The sequence below is a fragment of the Periplaneta americana genome, chromosome 13, assembly GCF_040183065.1.
Source record: "Periplaneta americana isolate PAMFEO1 chromosome 13, P.americana_PAMFEO1_priV1, whole genome shotgun sequence".
Lineage (NCBI taxonomy): Eukaryota > Metazoa > Arthropoda > Insecta > Blattodea > Blattidae > Periplaneta > Periplaneta americana.
Window position 1 is genome coordinate 34,235,514 of NC_091129.1, and position 25,639 is coordinate 34,261,152.

A 25,639-nucleotide genomic window follows, 5' to 3' on the forward strand; every position below is an offset into this window, starting at 1 on the left:
TATTGAATATCACTGGCTTCTGTCTTATTGTCAATTTATATTAAATATGTTTTTCTCTCTTTTTCTCTTTCTTCTTCTTTTTTTTGCACTTGTGTGTTATTTATTGGTTTGAATTAAGTTACTTACTGTAGTTAGTAAACTGTTCTTGTAAATTTTATGTTATATTATTGGCTAAGACCACACCGTACATGAGCCTGGCTCTTACGGTAGTAGCTAGAAACATTTTTGTTTTATAAATTTAATTTTTACTCACTAGCTAAATTAAATAAATATTCCTGTCCGAAATTTTCTAAAAAAAAATGAACTGAAGAATATAAGGTAAATCTAATCATGTATATATTGTATATACAGCACATGATATTATTCACAGCAATACTGAAACAAATTTTTCTTTGCAAAATTAAAATAAATAGGCCTATTGGCTTCTTGTTTCAAGAAAGTGTGACTGTTAAACATTAATAAACCAATTTCAAAGGCACCAATTTGTTAACATGTTATATTCGACCTGAAGATGCCAATATAATTGGCGAAAACGTTTGTCGTTTAATATATATACATATATATATATAATGTTACTTTTGGTATAACATAAATTTTATGTATTTCTCACTGTTAAGTATTGACTGAATTAAATTCTTATATTAATTAATACACCAGTTGAACTTCATTACGAAGATTTTCTGGATTTTTAAATTCTCACTATTGTCTTTGAAGACAAGCTTACACTTTCAAAATCATCTACAAGATTTGAACATTTCTCCTCTGCAGCCATCACAATAACAACTTTAGTAAAATTCTCATCAGTAAATGACCTTGGAATTTTTTTTTTAATGTTTATGATTTTACTCTATAGGTAGAGTAATTTTGAAGCTCAAGCGAACAGAATATCTGCTAATTTGATGATCAGCAATCTCCTTTATCTGTTTTATCATCTCATCACGTTCATCTCCCTGATATTTGTCATATTCACTTGCGTGACATGAAAAATAGTGCCATTGTAGATTAAACTTTTTAACACAGTGCATTTCCTTGCCACAAACTAAACATTTTTGCCTCTGCACCACACAACACAACAAGGAAAAGATTCTGCCATATTGACAAGAAACTAGGCACTGATTGGTTAGAAGCCATCACAAAGGTATGTCTACTTTCGTAGCTTACAACGACTGAACACTCGCAATGTCTTTACACTGAATTCCCTACATCGTACCGTAACCGCAAGTGCACTCAGAAGACGTCACTAGCTGTACGTCACAAGTAGGTTGAGTTGCCTAGGACTGTTCTAATATTTGATTTGTATATGCTTTTGATTGATTTTTTTCCTTAAAATGTTTTATATTATGCATCTTATTTGGCTAAGTCAATAGAGACTGTTTCTTAGGCTGCTATTACACTGTCAAAATTTTTAACAAAGAATATGATAAAATATTTTATCAAAGATGTTTTATAAAAGATAGGATTTGGGGCATATTGCACTACATAAAATCTTTTATAAAATAAAAGATAACCTAAAATTAGGAACAAAAGCTCACCTAACATTTGTTACACAACAGTTAAAACGTGTTCCGAGGATTTGTTAATAGTAATATTTACGCGTTAAGTTTATGATTTGTTGATACCAATACTTAGCGTTAAGTTTATAACACCATGGATGAAGAACAGTATTATGCTTGTTTAGCTACAATTAGTTCAATTATTACATACGCATTTTACTGAAAAAAGAAACCGTGGGTTAAACCGTGAATTGCAAAACGCGATAAGAGAGGCATCGATCAGAACTTATTGAAAGAGCTACAATGCGAGGACTTGAAAATTTATACAAATTATTATAAAATATTATTATTATATAATATTAATATTGCATCATAAGAATTATTTATTCACAACATTTAATTTCCTTCACACTCCGATATCAGAATTTTTGTGGTAGCAACAGTCCAGTTATATTTGCGTTCCGCCATATTTATTTCAGGGTATGGAAATCTTTTATCAAAGATAACAAGATGCACTTACATTTTATAAAAGATTTTTTATCAAAGAAAATTTTATAAAAGAAAACCCATTACACTGTCATATATTATTTTTATGAAAGATCTTTGTCAAGGAACTTCGATAGTGTAATAGCAGCCTTAAAAGTGAAGTAAGCTCTTAACAAAGGAACTCCCAGTGATCTGCATTTTATTTTTTGATTTCATGCTGTGTACAGAAAGTAACTTGAAAAAATCATGTTACAATTTACACAAATTTTTACAGAAATACCGGATGCCATGAAGAAAGTCCCATTTTCAGAAATGTATTATTCAAATGCTACAGAGCATTAGGTTTTGTTTTGGGACTCATATGATGTAGAAAGTCTCCAAGTTTCGTTAATATATCAGTGAATATTATGTGAGTGCCGCGGTGATACGACAAACATCGACGCGGTATTCGAACACCTGCCAAACTTTTGATAACATGTTAAGTATCAACATAGCTGTGGCTTCTTCAGTCTTCATTTCCAGTTCGCGCAGGTTACCTAAAATCGACAAAGAGAGACAGTCCTTTGCATGAATAAAAGTATATCCTATACATGCCAAGAAGACACTTGGGGGCATGGTGGTAGAACACCACGCTTTGTTGATCTCGGCAATAGAATGAGTTAGTGTGGTCGCCACCATGAATAATAATAAAATTATATTTTATTTAACGTTGCTCGCAACTGCCGAGGTTATATCAGCGTCGCCGGTGTGCCGGAATTTTGTCCCTCAGGAGTTCTTTTACATTCCAGTAAATCTACTGACATGAGCCTGTCGCATTTAAGCACACTTAAATACCATCGACCTGGGCCGGGATCGAACCCGCAACCTCGGGCACAGAAGACTAGCATTCTACCGACTACGCCTCCCAGGCCGACCGCCACTATGATCCGAACGCCTTTTTATTCCCGAGAAAGACCCGGTACTCAATTTGATAGACGTTTGAATGAACTTTGGGGCCGGTCTGGAAGTTGGGCAAAGATAAAATTGTCATTTGTGTTTCCAAACGTACAGAGGATCGAGTAGTTTCTTCTGGTACATCTATTACGTCACGTGGATTCATAAGAAGGATAGAATAGCAAACACGTACGCATAGACTATGAATTATAGTATGTACAATACATACGCTCCATAGTCAATTACTGCATGTTTATGTAAAACACTAAGTTACAACTACATTGTGACCTGATTCTAATACTGAGTAAGTTAAATTTTCATTCAGACTTTTGTGTTAATATTATTTTAATTTATCAGCCTATGTTATACTGTGTTTAATTTTGATTTATATTTTTTAAATAATTTTCTAAGTGGACTCGTTTCTGAACACAAGTTTATCCCATTCCATAGAGTATAAATTAATTTAACTCAATTTGTAAAATATACAATATTTATTTCTTCTTTATTTTCTCTCTTTCAATAGAATACCTCCAGCAAGATCTACCTTACATTTGGTTATATTCGAATTTCGGAAGGACTATTTCAGCATAAGAAATGGAAACGTACTGAGATTTATGTGAAATGATGATCTGTGCTGTGATGTAATGTATTATAAATATGCCCCTGTAATGTCATGTGACGCAGAAAGAATATTCTTTCATTTCAAACAAATTTTATGTGACGTTCGTAAAAGATTTGCATTTAATAACCTCAGAATGTATGTTTTCGTTCACTGCAATGCGTTTAGTTTTGATAAATGAATTATTTGTATATATTGTGTAAAATATAAATATTATCAATTTGTACATTGATTTTTGTTATTATAATTGTGTTCCTGTAACGTCATGTAACGTAGGAAAAACATTTTCTAAGCTTAAACTATTTTTTTCTGACAATTATTACGGTAAAATATGTGAATTTCATAATTCAGAATATATGTTTTGTTCACCATAACACAACTGATTTTGTTACATGAATTAATTGTATATATTGTATATAAAGTATTTACAGTTAATGTATATCATATTTACTATTATATTGTATAATACATATATCTTCTATATACTAGTTCAGTATTATTATCTATAGTCCCGTCGCTCTGATTTCCGGCAGCCAATCGCGTTGCAGGTCGGCTGCATTTAAACGTGTGCGTTTTGTGATTCGCTGATTCATTTCTTAAGGCTCGATAAATACTTAATATAATCGCCCGCCATTTTAGCTCTTTCGTTGGCGTTCGCAGAAAGCACACGAAGACGTTATTTGCCGCTCAATTATTTGCTGAATTACATTGCGTTTGATTTATTATCATAGGAGCTACGACATGATAATGTTTAACGGTGTGGCAAATAGATTCCTCGTATGGTAGCTCGGTAACGTAAGAACAAAACTGGCGAACGATACTACCTACATAGACTTTATACAGCCTTCACTTTCTGAGACGTAAGCAAAGAGGCGGAGTCACGCCGGAAATAACAGCGTCGGGGCTATAATTATATTTTCTGTCATATGTAGCACTAATATTTTGTGAAGCACTAGTTTCGCAGTGTTAGTGCGTTTATGTGGTTAAAAAGTAGTTGTACAGACCATTTCAATTTAGTAGCAATCCACTTGTTGTCATGATTCATTATTATTATATACTGTAGCGTCCTGACGTTAGCATTTAGCGTCATAATTTGAACTCTGAACGGCCAGGATGTATTAACCGATAACTTCTCTAACTTGTTTGGGAACGAAAATGCGCTGCCTGGTCATTACTCAGGATCGAAGCCCGGACTTCCCAGTTCGTAACTAGATGCTCCACCAACCCAGCCACCTCCTTTATATAACCCCACAAAAATCGCATGGAGTTAAGTCAAGGAAATCGCGGTGCCAAGTCATGAACGTGTTGGTTCATTTCCCATTCTTCCTATCCAAACTTCTGGAAGTGCGTGATTGAGATAGACACGAACTTGACTGTATTAGTGGGGTGGTGCTACATCTTGCTGGTATAGATAATGATCAGTATCGCCATTCAGTTGCGACACCAACCCGAACATGTTAAGATAGGATATACACCCTCAACAAACTAATCTGAAACTGGACTTCCGGTCTTTTTTGTGAGCACAAACGTCCGGAAGTGACAAATTGGTTATGTCAGTTCGTAATCCGCTTTCTAGTTGGAGCCTTCCTTCCACATTCAGTCAGAAAAGAACGTTGAACCTACGTATCACAACCACTGTTGCCACACTCACACGACCAAAGTATCGTACTAGCAGCTCAGAACTATCGTACACTCCCCCTCCCTCCTGCGTTGAAGGGAAATGCATTGCCAAAGAAGTACATGAAATATTCAAACACGTAATTAAATGAAATACAGACATACCATTTAGGTCTATATTACAAGGTACACGAACTTATAATTCAGGCGCTTCCATGATTGTTGTTAACACCACGGACAACAATTGACTGAGCAGCTAATTCGAACTGTTATGACAAGAATTTCGTTCTCCAGGAGAGAATTGCGACAATTTTCCATTGTTACGCCATTTTGAAACATTTTTTAGATAAACATATAAACAATACTAAAGATTCTGTCTAATAGATGTTACAGACTGATTATATTATTGTCTTAAATTATATATCACTATATATTTATACAGGGGGAAAGGAACTGGCCGCCCTACTCCGTTATCTCTTGGCTAGTTGCCTCATAAGTTGTGCTATATTGGTATCACTTGTGAGGTTGAGACCTGTCTTACGGACAATTGACTAAACAATATATTTATACATTTTCTTCTGTATGTATGTATGTAGTCCACACCTGTGGAGTACGGTTAGCGCATCTGGCCGCGATACTGGTAACACCAATAGTAATCGAAAATCAAGCATATGGAAGATATTTATATGGTTCCAGACTTTTGATTCATTTTGCTAATGCAAATTTAAAATATTCATATATCTCAGAAGTCCGAATAACTTACCAGTTTAAATGTTCTTACTCCGATGTTCAGAAAAAATTGAAGCACCTTGAATCTTGAAAAATTTAGAATTTACCTATTTCAAATGTCTAATATTACTAACGTAATGGTAACATCATACAACTAAGACATCATGTTCATGTTACATGCTTTCTTAGCAGTCTCTCACTTCTTATTTTCATAGGATAATTGCAGTATGCAATACAACGGTAATAAAAACGATGAAACACTTACGAAACTTGAGCCACGGAAACATTGGAAACTGTAACAGTGAAAATAAAGTATTCGGTCTGCACACGTGTTTAAATTCAGTACTGGAGATTTCAGCACTCGTTGAATTCTGTGAGACATTGGATAATATGAATAAAAATGAGTTTAAACTTGAGAGTATAAATCCAGAGTATGAGCATTTTGTTTTAGTTTAAACTAAAAAATGACTGAATACAAATGTCATTCATACATAGTTTTCTTCACAAGGGCACTTCTTCCACTGCAAACCCAGCATTCATCAATCTTTCTTATTTTCCGCCTTCCTCTTAATCTCCGCATAATTATAATCCATTTATCTTAATGTTGTCTATCATCTGATATCTTCTCCAGTCCGAACTTTTCTTCTGTTCACCATTCCTTCCAGTACATTCCTCAATAGACGTTTTCTGCTTACCCTTCTATTCCTCTCCTGATCAGTTTCAGCATTATTCTTTTTACACCCACTCTTTCTAGCACAGGTTCATTTCTTATTCTGTCTGTCCATTTCACACGCTCCATTTTTCTCACATCTACATTTGAAACGCTTCGTCGTAATGTCCCTATTTCATATGAGTATAAGTTCACACTCAGAGTTTATGCTTCTTTAATTCACTAATGAATAGTTTAAAGTCAATGCACAGCCTCAAAACCTGACTGCGTTTGCATTGTTATTGCTTCCTTTATGTTGCTGCTTGCCTGTTTACTAACACTAGTTTGCTTTGTATCGCTTTGTTGTATTGAAGGGAGTCAAGTCAAGTCTGTGTTTATTCGTGATAAAAATATCAGATACATATCTGTCGTTTTATGCTTCAGAATGGGAAATCTCTGCTTCACTTGTCCTTTCGAGAATGATCCTTTGTTTTGTGTGCAGTGCATTATTATGCATGTTGCAGTGGAGTTAAATTATATCTGAAGAGTATCATTAGCGAAGGAGTTACACCAAATTCTTCATCACCTAAGAGAACGTGAGCTCTATTCCCTTTAATCACTCTATATACATCTGAATTCTTAAATTTGCGGGAATCGTGTACTGATCCCGGCCATGAGGCATCTATACTTGTGAATGTATCTTTACTTTCACAAGAGGAGAGCACTGATCCCAGTAAATTGCTTCTTATTTACGTACTCATCTCCGTGGAATTGGAATATGAGTACAGTCGAGAGCTCCTATAGCACATGGAAGATAATATTTTCTTTACCACTCTTTGACATTTTCAACAGCTTCGACAGTATTGAGAAATCTAATCCACACATTAGTAGACATTTTTTTACACTTACAAGGAGAGGAACGCTCTGTATATCACCGAATGGAATAAGATTGTGTGAGATGAAAGTACAAGACGTACTGTTTAAAGTCATACCTGGTATGGGTGGCCTATGACCCCTCGTTTTGAAAATGTTGGCTATTGTTTGTGACATACTTCCGTTAGGTGCTAAATAGGGAAGAATTAGACTGTGTAATAGCGTAGCCCATATGGTTGGATGCTGAGTTGTTATCCAGGCAACCTGAGTTCGAATCTTGACTGGTCCTATTTTTTTTTTCTTTTAATAATGATTAATATTGTGATCACAGTAATCTATTTACATATATCATATTTCTCAATGTATTGAACTCTTCACCATGTTTTAAACAAATTATAATTAGCTAACATTGTATTGTAAAGGATAAACAATGAAATATTGCTCATGTAGGCAGGTAAGATGTGTCACTGGTGTCTGTTCTGTTTCTGTAGCAGATATTCCACTTCATTGTGTCCCGATTCATTATGATAAATGTCATAAAAACACACAAAACATACATATTTCCTGCACCATGCACAGCAAATGAAAGAAGGTTGTCCACAGTCACACACATTTTCCGCACTTCTACTGCGAAACAGATATAATTCACATTCACAAACACTTCTCATTCGTTTATTAATGTTGATACATACCACGCATATTTCAACATGGCTTTGAATATAGCGAATAAGAAAAATAAAAAAAATTAATAATAATAATAATAATAATAATAATAATAATAATAATAATATCAAGCTTTAAAAAATGAGAAGGCATTAGGATTCGAACTCAAGTTGCCTGGATGACAACTCAGCATCCAGCCATATGAGCTACGCCGTTAGACAGTCTAATGTTTTCCTATTACAGTAGAAACCTAACGGAATTATGTCACAAACAATAGCCAATATTTTCAAAACGAGGGGTCATTGGCCACCCATACCAGGTATGACTTTAAACAGTACGTCTTATACTTTCATGTCACAAAATTTCATTTAATTCTGTGATATACAGAGCACGTCCTCTCCTTGTTAGTAGATTGATGTATAGGCTACGTCTGGAACTCTGGGTCACCCAAATACCTCAGAAAAGTGCATAGTCTTTATTCAGATGATAAACACCTCCTCTAGTTTCCCTAATTTCACCCAAAAATGTTCTGCCAACCATTCAACATTTCGTCTTTCAAATCTGTAGAAAGTCTTATTTGTAAATTCATTTCCATCACGACGCACAGAATACATTTTCTTGGCACGTAAGTCAGTCATAAATTCAGCCATCACATGAAACACTTCTTAATAGCGTGAAGTTGAGTCTGCTAATGACTAGACTCAATCGAACTTAAGAATAAACTCACCGCTGAGAATGTAGCCTATACTTTCTTTTATTCATACATATTCTGTGTTTATGCTTCCTATTCGTGTAATGACTCCAGAAATTATTTCATACTTGGAAATAATTTTTTATTCATACAGTTTGAAGTATAAACTTCAATTATCTTGAGCATGAGCATAAACTCGCTTTTATATGTTTATGCTCCTTATTCGAGTATAGACTCCAGAAATTGTTTTGTACTCTGAAGTGAGTTTAAACTTCAATTTTTTATTCATACAGTTTAAAGTGTAGATTTCAGTTTTATTGAGCATGAGTACAAACTCACTTTCATGCATATTACCGAGGTTTGCGCTATCATCTTGTGGGATGAGTTTCCATTTCTCTCGGAGATCGTCAAGTTTGTCAGGCACATGTTCCCTAACACGTTTTCTAATCATGTTTCACCCAGAAGTAAGTGTAAGTTAAACCAAGTTGAATAGTTATATGATAGAAAATTTGTTATTAAATTGTGTAAATATTGTGTATTATTACTATTTGTGCATGTATCAGTTTTAATACTAAGTTTATATACTTTTGAACTATTAATAAATAATACTAATAACACTAATACTAATCATGTTTCACAGATTCCCAATGGGATTTAGGTCTTGATTGAGGGATGGCCATATCACACTCTGAATTCCTACTTTGTCCAGATACTCAGTGACACAGGCCTATAATAGCAACATGAGGTCGAAGGTCGAACATTATCGTGTATCAGGAGGAATTTCTTTCCGATGAAAGGAGCAAAAAGTATCACATAATCTCCTCAACTAGCGAGGAGCTGTTAGACAGACATTCGCGATAAAGACAATGTTCGTACCAGCTTCCAAAATCCCTGTCTAGGCCATAATTGACTCTCCTCTAAACAGAATCTTCTTGTACTTGAAAGTGCAAGGAAAGTAACGTTCCCCTAGCCTCTTCTAAACTTTCTCCCTCCCAGCTACAGATTTAAGGCAGAATCTAGACTAATCAGTAAAAGTACCGTACTGCATCCCAGCGCTTCAAGTTCCAGTTCTCATGGTCATGGTCATGAGCAAGCTGAAGTCGTGCGATATTCTCTCGTGAGATGTGACGCTGTGGCAGATCTTCTGGCTGCAAATTTTCCACCTTTAAGGCTACTGCCCTAGATCATATATCCCAGATTGCTCGACCTTGTAGGCTTTGACGGTAACAACTTTTGTCAGGTTTACTATGCTGTCATCTAATTTTTACATAAGGAGTCACGTTATAACTCCAATTTGAATTCCATTAGCAACTGTACTGCCATCTCGTGTTCGTTTACGGCGGACGGGTGGCGATCCTGGCAGTTGTTCTGTTCAAAGTGCTACCGATTTTAACATAGGGATGAGCAATCTGTTATATAAATGTGATCTGGGCTACTACTCACAAAAAGACAAGCTAAGCTATGCAAGCTAAGGAAAAGAATAGCTCTAATGTAGTTACATGGACTGGCACACACAGAGCACTATGCTAAGCTAAGATAAGCTAAACTACGCTAAGCTAAGCTAAATTTCACAGATCGCCTAGGAGGCGATTTTCATAGTTGTAACTGGCTCTGCGCATGCGCATAATCAGTTGTTTTCCCGACATCTAGCAGATGGTTGTGTGCTGTGTATTAATTACCATGAAAGGTAGACCAAAGGAGAAAAATATTGATTGAAGAAATACAAATATATCCCTGTCTCTACGACACAACCTCAAATTTTCAGGCTATAGAGACACAACCAGGAAATAACTGTTGGCAAGAAATAAGTAAAACACTCGAGATTGATTGTACATATCTTGTTAACTTAATGAGTTCATTTCGATCAGTCAATATTGATTTCTTCGTCTATGAACATAAGCTATTTGCCATGTACACTTCTTTCATTCATGAAATAACACATAAACTCTTGCCTAACATTGAAAGCCTCTTGCGTAGCATTGCATCCTACACTTTCACATTGTTCAACTGGTGTCACGTATATATTCTGCCTCATTATTGTGAAGAACACACGTTGCCTTTACAATTTTATCAACTAGTTCCGCCCTGCATGTAAAAGGTTCTTCATAAACCCCCCATTGTGGAACCAGAATACCAAATGTATTTTCAACAATACGGCGGGCTCTTGAGTGTCGGTAGTTGAACACACCTTTTGGCTCATTGTTGTGAACCTGATCATGGGGAAAAGGTCGCATGAGATATCTCTTCAATGGGAAAGCCTCATCCTCACCAAATGTGATACCAATGGCTTATCTTCAGGTATATTTCTGTAGTGCTCGGAAAAAGTGGCACAAGTAAAAAATGTTCATTTTACAGGAGAATAAAAAAAAACAGTCTTCACACTGGTTTATGTCAATTTGATTTTCTTCTGTTTGAATTATTGTAATGGGAGAAATACTTCCGTATCTTTTCCCAAGTGAGCAGATGTTCCATAAGTTGTCAATAAATTAATAAAAAATGTTTGTTGAAACTGACTTATGTCACTTTTCCCAACCATTGCAGATTTAAAGACCCAACTTTCAATTTATTCCCGAGTAAACTATTTGAGAAAACGCCCCGTCATTATGTCTTCCTTCGGCACCCACATCGATCACTGTAAAATGGTAACTTTACATATCCAAAATCGTCTCCTAGTTCTGTTTCTTTCTCTTTCTTTGTTTTCAATGACAACAGCCAATAAAATTGCCTTCTCTTCAAATATTGTAATTGAATGTAATCCAGCCATCTTAAAACATCTGTTTTACTTAGTTTAGCTTAGCTTAGCTACCATTTCTTGTCATGGCACATCATAGCTTAGCATTGGTTAGCGTAGCTTAGCTTAGCTTAGTTTAACTTAGCTTTCTGTGTGGTAGCCTTCACATTCGTCTTGCGGTGATTTTGCTTATATTGACACGACGTACCTGTTGCAGATGATTCCTTGCTTTCACGACTGTTTTATGGCGATGACGAAGAATTTGAAACCCGAGAAAACGGCTATCACACACAAATGTCTTACGTGCAGTACGTGGCACCCGGGTATATAAATTATGCATATTGCATCTTTGAACAGCCTGGTATACACTACTGTGAAACATCTGCAACATAGACTGCGTACATCTGTACCAACGCAACGGCCCTAGCAGAGTCTTCAGGACTTAGTCATAAAGAACGGTCAGCTGACTGTGAAAACTGACAAATAATGTGTTTAAAAAGAGATTGAGAGATATGCGGAAAGTTATTTGACGTACCTGTTCTGATAGCGTTAATTTTAATGTGAATATTGTAAATGTTATAGGCTATCCAGACTTGATCTATAATCGAGTCGTTTTAAAAATAAGTAAATATGGGGTTCAATAGCCCACTGACAGCCAGGGTCAAATAGCCAACTGCTGGCCGCATAGCCAATCATCCAACCAGAAAGGAGATATCGTGTGGTTAGCTCATGCATTGATTTGTTCTTGAAGTCAATTACTTTAACTCTTGCTGATGAAACAGTAGCATCAGAATTGACATAGATGTATCACTCCGTTAAGGATTGTCATTATTTCCGAAGTTTGGATTACACAGCCAGACTAAATAAGAGTTTCACGAGCCTAAGATAGCTATAGAAATGACCCTAAGAAGAAGCAACGCTGCAGTAGTTCGTGAGAATGTCTCAGCATAGCTTCACTTTTGAACCTAACTGAAATGGTTAAAAACGCATACTATTTATCAGTGGAAACTGATGAATGCGACAAAGGTAACGTCAAATTTTTCTTTATTTTATTGAAGTAATTCAGCTTAGAAGACTGGATGAGAACATGTCTTCTAGATATAGATATACTATTGAAATAAAACCATGAAAATGTGGGACACTATTGAAATAAAACCATGGAAATGTGCGAAACTATTAAAATAAAATTATGGAAATGTGCGATAATATCAAAATAAAAACCATAGAGATGTGCGGTAATAATAGAATAAAACCATGGGAATGTGCGATACTATTAAAATAAAAGTATGGTAATGTGCAATACTATTAAAACAAAACTATGGAAATATGCAACAATATTAAAATAAAATCATGCAAATGTGCGATACTGTTTAAATAAAACCATGGAAATGTGCAATATTATTGAAATAAAAGCATTGAAAAGTGCGATATTATTAAAATAAAATCATGGAAATGTGCGGTACTATTAAAATAAAACCATGGAAATGTGCAATATTATTAAAATAAAAGCATGGAAATGTGCGATACTATTAAAATAAAACCATGGAAATGTGCAATATTGATAAAATAAAAGCATGGTAATGTGCGATACTATTAAAATAAAACCATGCAAGTGTGCAATATTATTAAAATAAAATCATGGAAATGTGCAATACTATTAAAATAAAACTATGGAAATGTGCAATATTATTAAAATAAAAGCATGGAAATGTGCGATACTATTAAAATAAAACCATGGAAATGTGTTATAGGGTACTATTAAAATAAAACCATGGAAATGTGCAATATTATTAAAATAAAAGCATGGAAATGTGCGATACTATTAAAATAAAACCATGGAAAAGTGCGATATTATTAAAATAAAACTATGGAAATGTGCAATATTATTAAAATAAAACCATGGAAATGTGCAATATTATTAAAATAAAAGCATTGAGATGTGCAATATTATTAAAATACAACTATGGAAATGTGCAATACTATTAAAATAAAACCATGGAAATGTGCATTATTATTAAAATAAAACCATGGAAATGTGCAATATTATTAAAATAAAACTATGGAAATGTGCAATACTATTAAAATAAAACCATGGAAATGTGCAATATTATTAAAATAAAACCATGGAAATGTGCAATATTATTAAAATAAAAGCATGGAAATGTGCGATAATATTAAAATAAAACCATGGAAATGTGCGATATTATTAAAATAAAACTATGGAAATGTGCGATATTATTAAAATAAAGCTATGCAAATGTGCAATATTATTAAAATAAAAGCATGGAAATGTGCAATATTATTAAAATAAAACTATGGAAATGTGCAATATTATTAAAATAAAAGCATGGAAATGTGCAATACTATTAAAATAAAACCATGGAAATGTGCAATATTATTAAAATAAAAGCATGGAAATGTGCAATATTATTAAAATAAAAGCATGGAAATGTGCGATACTATTAAAATAAAACCATGGAAATGTGCGATATTATTAAAATAAAACTATGGAAATGTGCAATATTATTAAAATAAAAGCATGGAAATGTGCGATACTATTAAAATAAAACCATGGAAATGTGAAATATTATTAAAATAAAAGCATGGAAATGTGCGATATTATTAAAATAAAACTATGGAAATGTGCGATATTATTAAAATAAAACTATGGAAATGTGCAATATTATTAAAATAAAAGCATGGAAATGTGCGATACTATTAAAATAAAACCATGGAAATGTGCGATATTATTAAAATAAAACCATGGAAATGTGCAATATTATTAAAATAAAACTATGGAAATGTCTTATACTATTAAAATAAAACTATGGAAATGTGCTATACTATTAAAATAAAACCTTGGAACTCTGCGAGATTATTAAAATCAAACCATGGAAATCTGCGATACTATTAAAATAAAACAATCGAAATGTGTTATACTATTAAAATAAAACAATGGAAATGCGCTATATTATTAAAATAAAACCATGGAAATTTGATATACTATTAAAATAAAACAATGGAAATGTGCTCTACTATTAAAATAAAACCATTAAAATGTGCGATAAGTTACTATTAAAATAAAACCATGGAAATGTGCGATACTGTTAAAATGAAACCATGGAAAGGTGTGATATTATTGAAATAAAACCATGGAAGCTTGCGATACTATTAAATAAAATCATTGAAATATGCGACACTATTAAAATAAAACCATGGAAATCAGCGATACTATTAAAATAAAAGGTTGGAAATGTGCGATATTATTACAATAAAACCATGGAAATGTGCGATATTATTAAAATAAAACCACGAAAATGTGCGATACTATTAAAATAAAACCATGGAAATGTGCTACACTATTAAGATAATATCATGGAAATGTGAGACTATTAAAATAAAACCATGGAAATGTGCGACACTATGAAAATAAAACCATAGAAATGTGCAATAGTGTTAAAATAAAACCATGGAAATGTGTGAAATTATTAAAATAAAACCAGGGAAGTGTGTGATACTATTAAAATAAAATCATTTAAATATGCGACACTATTACAATAAAACCGTGGAAATCAGCGATACTATTAAATAATACCATGGAAATGTGCGATATTATTAAAATAAAACCTTGCAAATGTGCGATACTATTAAAATAAAGCCACGGAAATGTGAGACTATTAAAATAAAATCATGGAAATGTGTGATACTATTAAAATAATACCATGGAAATGTGCGATATTATTAAAATAAAACCATGGAAATGTGCGTCACTATTAAAATAAAACCACGGAAATGTGAGACTATTAAAATGAAATCATGGAAATGTGTGATACTATTAAAATAATACCATGGAAATGTGCGACACTATTAAAATGAAACCACGGAAATGTGAGACTATTAAAATAAAATCATGGAAATGTGTGATACTATTAAAATAAAACCACGGAAATGTGAGACTATTAAAATAAAATCATGGAATTGTGTGATAATATTAAAATAATACCATGGAAATGTGCGACACTATTAAAATAAAACCACGGAAATGTGAGACTATTAAAATAAAATCATGGAAATGTGTGATACTATTGAAATAATACCATGAAAATGTGCGATACTATTAAAATAAAATCATGGATTTGTGCGATATAATATTGAGAATCATTGCTGTAAGGTATTCATAAAATCATGAAAAAATCTAGTTTTACATGTAATGAATCGCTATTAGGTATTTTTCACTTCAAATAAAGAACTCTAGATATTTTTACTAATATTTCTGTACTTGAGAAGTACAGATTGGTCATTTTCCATTGCAGGTAGTGAATGAAATTCGCAGATACAGGAATATTAACGAAATCGTCCCAATAGTTTAGCAGAAAGTTTTCAGATGCTGAAAAGTGTAATTCTTCTAAAATCTCAAAATCGATTTTTGCAGTATGAAAATTCTTTGTGTAGCTAATGAGAAAGTAAACTTGAACGAAAGAAGATATTAATAGAATTACCGGTTATAGTAAAATAGGGGGTGATAATTTGATGTAAATGTCTTGTACAGTTTGTATCCTATGGAGAAATATTCCGGACAATTAGGAAGAGTGACGAGAAAAAGTGTGACTAATTGTTGTGACAGAAGTTATGGAGAAACTGGCAGTAAAGTGAAATTAATATTAGCGCAACCGACATAGAATGCATCACGTGAGTTATTTTAATTGTTCATGTCGTGAGTTGTAACTTTGTCACAGTTTGTGGATTTGAAAAGTAAAAACGAAAAGAGTGAGGTGTCAGTTTGCACTTGGCTGCATGAAGACAGTATAGTTGTTCATGATAATATAATTACTCTCTCATATGTCTATCATACGTGAACCATGTTAAATGAAATCTCATCCTTCTGTATGCATTTCTTTTGGGTCTAAATTACAGTGTAATTTTAAGCGTTTGTTTGTAGTGGTTTAAGGGTACTGGGTAGAGCTGGTAACAGTATTTTCGCGTATAAATATAAATATATAAATTATTTTTTCCTCCGTTTCTATCAAACACAGACTAATGTCCTTTGTACCGTGTGATAAACAAAAGTTGACGATTTGTGAGCTGGTCAAAGAAACAAATTATTATCTTTCATTGTTTTAATACAGGAATGGCAAAAATAGATTATCTAAAAGAAATAATGTTCTAAATTCAGGAACCATTTACTCAGAAACTAGGTACTTAAGGTAAAGGACTGAAATCTTGTATGCTAATGTAAACTATACAGGGTAGCTCACTTAACTCTTTCACTTCACTTGTGAAATATTTCAGATGTACAGTACACAAACCGATAATTACAATTTAAATTGCATCGAAGGGAATATCTGATACACGTAATGTGTTTTTTGTACATGAAATAATCTTCAATATATTAGAGTCAACTTTATTTTTTTAAATAGGAACAACTACGTTTTGTATTGCAAATGTTGCTTTGTCTAATAATAACTGAAATACTTTACCGACTGTTTGAATGTCACCAGTAAGAGTAAACATAAACAATATCTGACGCACCCTTCCTTGTGTCTAGTTCATAATGTTGACGTAATTGAAGATGGAACACACCCATACTACTGTACACTATCCAATATTAACTCTTATTTATTTATTTATTTCTGTACTGGACAATTGAACGATAAAACATAGGCGAGTCCACATCTGTGGAGTAACGGTTAGCGTGTCTGGCCGCGAAACTAGGGCAAGTTACCTGCTTGAGGATTTTTCCGGGGTTTTTCCTCAACACAATATGAGCAAAGCAAATGCTCAGTAACTATCGGTGCTGAACCCCGGACTCATTTCACCGGTATCATCACCTTCAGCTCATTCAGACGCTAAATAACCTAAGATGTTGATAAAGCGTCGTAAAATAACCTAAAAAACATCGGCGATGTACTTGGGAACGGCTCTTTAGAAAGTTTACATATGTGAAGGTACGTTAAGCTATATTTCACTGGTGCATTGTACAATTAATTGGTATGAATGTTTTAAACGTGAAATCAATTTAACCTGTCAATCATTTCTAAGCATTTGATTGCACACAATGATTCTGTTTGCACCGGAGATTTTGTGTTTAGTTTTTTTGAGAATAATGGTTTATTTTTTATTGTACACTACTTTTATGTCTCACTTCACCTTGTGCAACATTTCCATAGTATTAAAACGTACAGTACATTGTGATTGTGATTTAATTAACGCTCAACTTTAACCAGAATTGTCCTCGCTCTGTTCGATTCTTGATCAGACATTGTTTATGTTTACTCTTACCGGTGACATTCAAACAGTAAGGCCCGGTTCCTTCAACCTTTGTTAAATTGTAACAGTGTGTTATTCCATTTTAACTGTAAACTTAACATTTGAAGCATTTCTTCAACTACTGTTAGAACTAACAGGCTGTTAAAACCTATGTTAATTTAACTGCCCAATTTCATGCAGTTAAATCATTTAACTCTCTGTTAGAATACTGTAGAAGTATCCAATATGGCTGGTGCGTTAGATGCTGAACTTATATATATATATATATATATATATATATATATATATATATATATATATATATATATATATCTGGATTATTTAGAAAATGATATCCATGAATACATAAACAGAGCGGATGATTTCTGTGATTTGACAGACAAGAAGTTCATACAAAGGTATAGGCTATTTACTTCCAATCCTCACTTTTCGCTTTCAACTTAGATTCATTTGTTTATTCTCATTAATTGGTTTATACTGCGAAATAATTTCCAGCAGAAGGTTTCTTTCGAACGAAGAAAAAATTAGTCCCAAGATTTATTTTTGTTCCAGTGTTTTCCATTTCATAATAGCAATACCAATACGCCGCTCCACGCTACTGTGATACAGACGACGGAAAGAAGCAGAAATCAAACCTGAGAGAATAGAAAGACTTCTATCCTCTATGAATAAAACAACGGAAACAAGCGAGAATCGCAATTGTCAGAGTTCAGAAAACAGAAGTGAGCCTATACTTGGTTATAGGTTATGGTTAAACTCTAGAATCTGTGGTTCTAATAGAGAGTTAACAAACAGAATGTTAAAATGTGAAATGTAAAGTTGAAGAAACGCAATACTTTTTAACAGCAATTCATACTTTTAACGTACAGTTAATTAACGCTATGTTAGGTGCATTTTAACAAAGGTTGAAGAAACCGGGCCTCAGTGAAGTAGCCACTTGCTATTAGAAAGAGCTAACGCAACATTTACACTACAAAACATAGTTTGTATCTACTGGTATTTAAAAAAAGAAAGTTAACTCTAATATATTGAAAATTATTTCATGTACAAATAATACATTACGTATATCAGATGTCCCCTTCTATGTAATTTAACTTGTAATTGTCGGTTTGCGTATATCTTAAATATTTCATACGCTATCGGAGGTGAATGAGTTAATTGGGCTATCCTGTATTCTTTTTCAAAATGAATGGTCTATTATTTTAAAATGTAGATAGACATGTCATATTTTTATATGACAAACATTTGTTTATCACACAGTGTAAAGGACATTAGTCTGTTTTTGATAGAAACAGAAGAAAAAATAATTTACATATTAATATTTATACGCGAAAATACTGTTAGCAGCTTTATCCAGTATTCTTAAATTTTTACATCATTTGAAACCATGAAAATAACAGCTCATATACACATTACTGTTCCAGCTGGATCGTTATTTATCATATTAGAGATTTTGCTACACATACACGCCCACGCACGCACAGCACGTAAGCACGCACGCTATTTTAGATATTGTAGAAAAAACACTAAGTACTCACTCTACATACGAGCAAATTATACCGAGTAAAAAGGTTGATATAATCATGTGTCCTATTTTCAACAGGTGTTATAATAGAGCTATTAGAAATTTACGCATAGAAAGTCTTACAAATGTTAGGAAAGAGAAAAAATGATATTTGCATTTATTGACTGACTGATACTTACTTACTTACACATGGCTTTTAAGGAACCCGCAGGTTCATTGCCGCCCTCACATAAGCCCACCATCGGTCCCTATCCTGTGCAAGATTAATCCAGTCTCTATCATCATATCCCACCTCACACAAATCCGTTTTAATATTATCCTCCCATCTACGTCTCGGCCTCCCCAAAGGTTTTTTCCCTCCGGTCTCCCAACTAACACCCTATATGCATTTCTGGGTTCGCACATACGTGCTATATGCCCTTCCCATCTCAAACGTATTGATTTAATATTCCTAATTATGTCAGGTGAAGAATACAATGCGTGCAGTTCTGCATTGTGTAACTTTCTCTATTCTCCAGTAACTTCATCCCTCTTAGCCCCAAATATTTTCCTAAGAACCTTATTCTCAAACACCCTGAACCTATGTTCCTCTCTCAAAGTGAGAATCCAAGCTTCACAACCATACAGAACAACCGGTTGATATAACTGTTTTATAAATTCTAACTTTCAGATTTTTTGACATTAGACTAGATGACAAAAGCTTCTCAACCGAATAATAACAGGCATTTCCCATATTTATTCTGGGTTTAATTTCCTCCCGAGTGTCATTTATATTTGTTACTGTTGCTCCAAGATATTTGAACTTCTCCACCTCTTCGAAAAATAAATCTCCAATTTTTATGTTTTCATTTCGTACAATATTCTGGTCATGAGACATAATCATATACTTTGTCTTTTCGAAATTCACTTCCAAACCTGTCGCTTTACTTGCTTCAAGTAAAATTTCCGTGTTTTCCCTAATCGTTTGTGGATTTTCTCCTAACATATTCACGTCATCCGCATAGACAAGAAGCTGATGTAACACGTTCAATTCCAAATCCTCTCTGTTATCCTGAGCTTCCCTGATAGCTTATTCTAGAGTGAAGTTAAAAAGTAAAGGTGATAGTGCATCTGCTTCCTTTAGCCCGCAATGAATTGGAAAAGCATCAGAAAGAAACTGGCCTATACGGACTCTGCTAAGTTTCACTGAAACACATTTTAATTAATCGAATTAGTTTCTTGGGAATACCAAATTCAATAAGAATATTATATAAAACTTCTCTCTTAGCGAAGCTGTATGTCTTTTTGAAATCTATGAAAAACCGATGTACTGTACTGTACACTTATACTCCCGGTATGTCTCCAATACCTGTCCAATACAAAAAATCTGATCAATAGTTGATGTATTACTTCTGAAACCGCAATAATTTCATTTATATATGGATTTAATGTTCTAAAAAGAATATTGGACAAAACATAACTATTATATGCAAGTCTGAGAAAAGTTAATTTCATGTTAGTTCTTACACTTTACAAATTATACAAACTGATCCTTTTTAGAAGTGTTAAAGTAAAATCTGTATGAAATTATATCGGGAGAGATACAACAATATTATTTTGTTCGAATATGACGTCAAAACACGGGAGTTACCGAACGACTTGGCGCTGATGGCAGCGTTGTTTGTGGCCGTATTCGGAAAGTCCCGGCCAATCTGACTGGGGTTTTTAATAGTCTCCCGGCCAATCTGACTGGGGTTTTTAATAGTCTCCCTCAGTCACAAAGGCAAATGCCGGGTTGGAAATTTACACACCACGTTTCATCACCGCCTCATTCACCAATATCATAAACATTAATAAAACATCTAAATCAGTTACATGAACACAAGCCATCTACAACACACAACAGAGACTGGAACTCAACAACAGCAACAACGGCCTACTGGTATACCACAGATCCTAACACGCCATATGACTACAAATGTTAAGTTGTGTATTAATAAACTTAAAGATATACGGAAGTTTTTATCATTGTTTTACGAACAAAAGAATTCAGATTGTCATTAGCAACGACTGAATAAACTAAATGCAGTGTACTGCAAGGCAGCTAGCGAAAGGTGAGTTGTGGTTTCAAATTTTTAAAATGTGACACCAGTTCAAGGTCGTTTTAGCCATGACTATGGTGTTTGGAGAGTCCAAATTATAAGTCGATAAGGTTATGTTACCCCATGTCTGAGGAAAGTGGATCTGTTAACATGGCAGAATGTATTAACCATGTGCATGTTTTCGAAACCGAAGTTTCTATAACACTGGTACGACAGCAAACCCCAAAAAGAATCTTATACGACTGACCGCAGAGATAGCTGTGCCAGACTTGTGAACGGTATCTGAAAACTGCAAAAGGTTGGATAAAAAGTAATGGCAACAGTTCGATAAGTCTGACATGGCTTTATTCACAAGGGTACAACATTTACGTACCTTCAATATAGTCACCCCCTTATTTATCACCTTTTGCCAAATGATTGAAGGCGTCGTACACCATCAGCGCGTCCATGTTTGTTGATGTTCCATACTGACAGCCCTATAGTATAGATAAGTTCATCTCTGGTATTGCACCGGGTCCCTCACAGTGGTTCTTTCAATTTGGCGAAGAGATAGTAATCTCATGTACTCATATCGGGTGACTACGGTGGATGTTACAAAATCTTCCATTGCCAATGGCGCAAAAGGTCTTTGACAGCAGCAGCGGTGTGACTCCTTGCATTGTCATGAAGAATGATGGGGTTCTGTAGCACCAAGTGTCGTCGTTTTCTCCTGAGCGGTGGACGAAGGTGGTGGTGTTTCACGCAGTCTCTGATAACATTTTGTGCACTATGACTTCATGGCACTTCAATTTTGATGCAGGAACGTTGCTCTAGTTTTGCAAACATGTCTTAGGGCACTCGCACTATTCCTATGAAAGTCAGCGTTTTACACATTGCAGTAGATTGATAGAGTACTGTCGCCGCTGGCTGCACTAACTCATCTAACAGTCCTTGTCCATGTCCACACTGCTGGCAGCTCTCGAACGCACCATCGTCATGTGGCAGAAGTGTTGCCATAAATTTTATCCAATCCTTGTATGTATATCGCATGCAACTTGTTCAAGCATTATTCGATGTGGATCTCCAGAAACGGATAACATTTCTCATATTACAACTGCAATAGCAAAACAACATGAGCATGGTGTTCCAGGAGGATGACTCATCATTTTATCTAGGAAAAGATTTCGTGAATAAAATTAGACATCAACTGGTTAGATTGTGGTGACTAATTACATGGCATTAAATTCTCCAGATCCACCGCCACCGGATTTATTTGTTTGGAGTTTTGTGAGGAATGATGTCTATACACAGCGACCCAGAATATTGATAATCTTAAAACAAAGATTAAATACACTTTAGGGAAAGCTGCCTCTCACAATCAAACATTCTCATGGGGGCAGATAAAAAAGTTATTTTTCTTTCTTCCACCATGTTAATAATGTCAAAACAAACGCTTATACATGTTTTGGCACCCGAGCGCAATTACGAGCCGTAAAAATAAGTTTCCCTGGGGTCATTTACATAAAGATAACACAGTTTCATAGAAAGATTTATTGGAACAGATACAGCCATTGTTGAGCTATTTTTCAACATATACCCCATCGGAATAGAGACATTCATTTTGTCATACCATGGAATCAACTTTTGTAACCTGTGTCGTCTGCTGCCTGGGATCGGAACCAGTGTGACAGCCGTCTCTGCACCTCTCTGTTGATCCTCATACAAACACACAAACACTCTCTGTTTATAAAAATATACAGTATGAATATCATCGTATAAAAAGAGTTGTTAAATAAATATTAATCCGATTGTTGCCCAAGGCCGCCTTAAATAAATGCAGAGTCATTTGTTTTATTTTTATTACTCGTATATTTATCTGAGGCGGCAGTGATATAAAAAGCATTGTTATTTTAAAACAGATATATCTCGCCATATGGTAATGCAGAATTCCTGCACGGAAATATTATGTACTTCGGTACATCATAGTAATATCAGTCCTATCAAAATTTTGTATAGAGTAAAACGTATCGGAAATCGTTTTTAAAGAAACTTTTGTTATGTAATATTTTTCATAAAAATCAATAATAAGCGAGATATTTTGATTTACTTAATTCAGGCCCCCTTATAACTCCCCTTTAAATAAAGTATTTTGAATGATATATAGCCTAAAATCTAACAATTCTGATGCGGGCAGATAAAAAAGTTAATTTTTTTTCTTCCACCGTGTTAATAATGTCAAAAAAGTGCTTATACAAATTTTGGCCACTCGACCGCAATTACGAGGGTCGTAAAAAATAAGTTTGCAGGGGCCGTTAACAAAAAGACAACACAATTTCATTGGAAAAATTTATTAGAACAGACACAGCAATTGTTGAGCTATTTGTAAACATATCCCCACCGAAATTGAGACATTTGTCATACCATGGGGTCAACAGAGAGGTGCAGACGGCTGTCAAACGGTGGTTCTTTGACACAAGGATACAAAAACTGATTCCATGATATGACAAATGTCTCGATTATAGTGGGGGATATGTTGACAAATAGCGCAACAATTGCTGTATCTGCTTCAATAAATCTTTCCATACAATTGTGCTTTTTTTCTATAAACATCCCCAGGGAAAATCACTTTCTGGACAGCCTTGTAATTGCGGTCGAGTGGCCAAAATTTGTATAAACACTTCTTTTGACATTATGAACATCGTAGAAAAAAAAATTAACTTTTTTTATCTGCCCCCATCAGAATGTTTACTTGTAAGTTAGGACAAACTTACATTCCAATTTTCATATAAATCGGTTGTCATTATCGCGTGAAAAAGGTAACAAACATCCAGACAGACAGATAGACATACAAACAAACATTAAAAAAAGCGATTTGCGGACTCAGGATGGTTAATTATACATGTTAACACCAATTATTTCTGGAAAAGCGAAAATTACCAGAAAAATTTTGGTTACAGATTTATTATTAGTATATATGTAACAGCATAAAAATAAATAAAGAAGATACTAGGATAAGCCTACCCCAATAACTGACAATGAAGATAAAAATTTAGAGATAGTTGCATCTTCAGTATCAAAACAAAAGAGATCATTAGTTACGGATCTCCTATCCATTGTGAGTCCATCTCTGAAAATTAAACGAAGTCAGCTTTGTCGTCTGAACAAGTGTAAAACAGGAAGAGAACTTTCAGCACTCGCTGAAATGTGAAATGGGTATACACGGTGCCGTCCCGTGTGTACCGTCGTGCAACAGGGAGAGATAGAGAGCACTATAGTGCACTGCGTTTTCCGCGGGTAAGCGAGGCTAGCCCCAGCGTGCTCTGTGCTGACGACCCCTGACTTAGATAAACAAGTTGCAAAATTCTGTTATGCTACAAACAGCTCCTTATGTATATTTAGCTATAAGGCAGAAGAACTGGTTCAATAATTTGTTGTAACGTATCACATCCCAATTTAAATTATTGTTAAAACACAGCATGTAGATTGATTCTTCATTATTCATTCTAGGTACTTCATAAGGACTGAAGTATACACCAATCTGAGAATAATTTCAAATGATTTATATAAGCAAACATTTAATTTAAAAAATTCGATTTAAATCAAATAAATCTGATTAAAATAAACATTATTGTTTTATTTTTTAAATAAAAATCATTACTTTTTTACAATCTGCTACAAAATGTTCATCGACATGTGCTCGTGGTTGGCAGTTATATAGAAGTACATTGGAAGTGGTTACCTGTGCCATGAATCGTTCCAGCAAGGCGATCTCGTTTAATTTCTGTTGCACAGCATCTGCTTCCTCTGGGCTGAGGTTGGGCACTTGGGATGCGTCGGCATCGCTGCTGCGGCGCCTTCTCTTCTTGCCGGTAATGACTCCAAGTTGCAGAAGAATTGGGTTCGATACCAAGGCAGCTGCAGCACCTGCAAGCCAAAACCAGTGTAGAGTTGTGAAGGTCCAAGATGTTTTTAAATGATAGTGTGCTTACTTTAGTCATCACGAAGCTTGAGAATCTTAGTTTCGAATCTGTTACATTCCTTTATTGGTAATTTCGAACTTTAATTCTTTATTTACGTTCCAATCTCTGATTAAGAAAATATGGGAAAGTTATAGAATTTATAATGATCTAATCAATCTGTGGGTTATGATGTAAAGGTCTTAATTAATTTTATATTATTGTTTTTATATTACTGCTATTTTCTAAAAAATAAAAATAAATTATTTAAAAAAATAGAACATTATTTTTCGTAAATAAATAAAATATGCGAAATAATTTATTGGGATTTATATAAGCAATGTACT

General features: G+C 34.1%; 1 protein-coding gene across 1 annotated transcript in view; it reads right to left on the reverse strand.

Annotated features, from left to right (window-relative positions):
- The window catches only part of LOC138711792 (uncharacterized), a 111,457-nt gene that overhangs the window by 20,158 nt on the left and 65,660 nt on the right, over nucleotides 1-25,639 (reverse strand). The window contains exon 3 of the mRNA XM_069843021.1: nucleotides 25,076-25,260. Within this exon, the coding sequence (XP_069699122.1) occupies nucleotides 25,076-25,260 (185 nt within the window). The remainder of the gene's footprint in view (nucleotides 1-25,075; nucleotides 25,261-25,639) is intronic.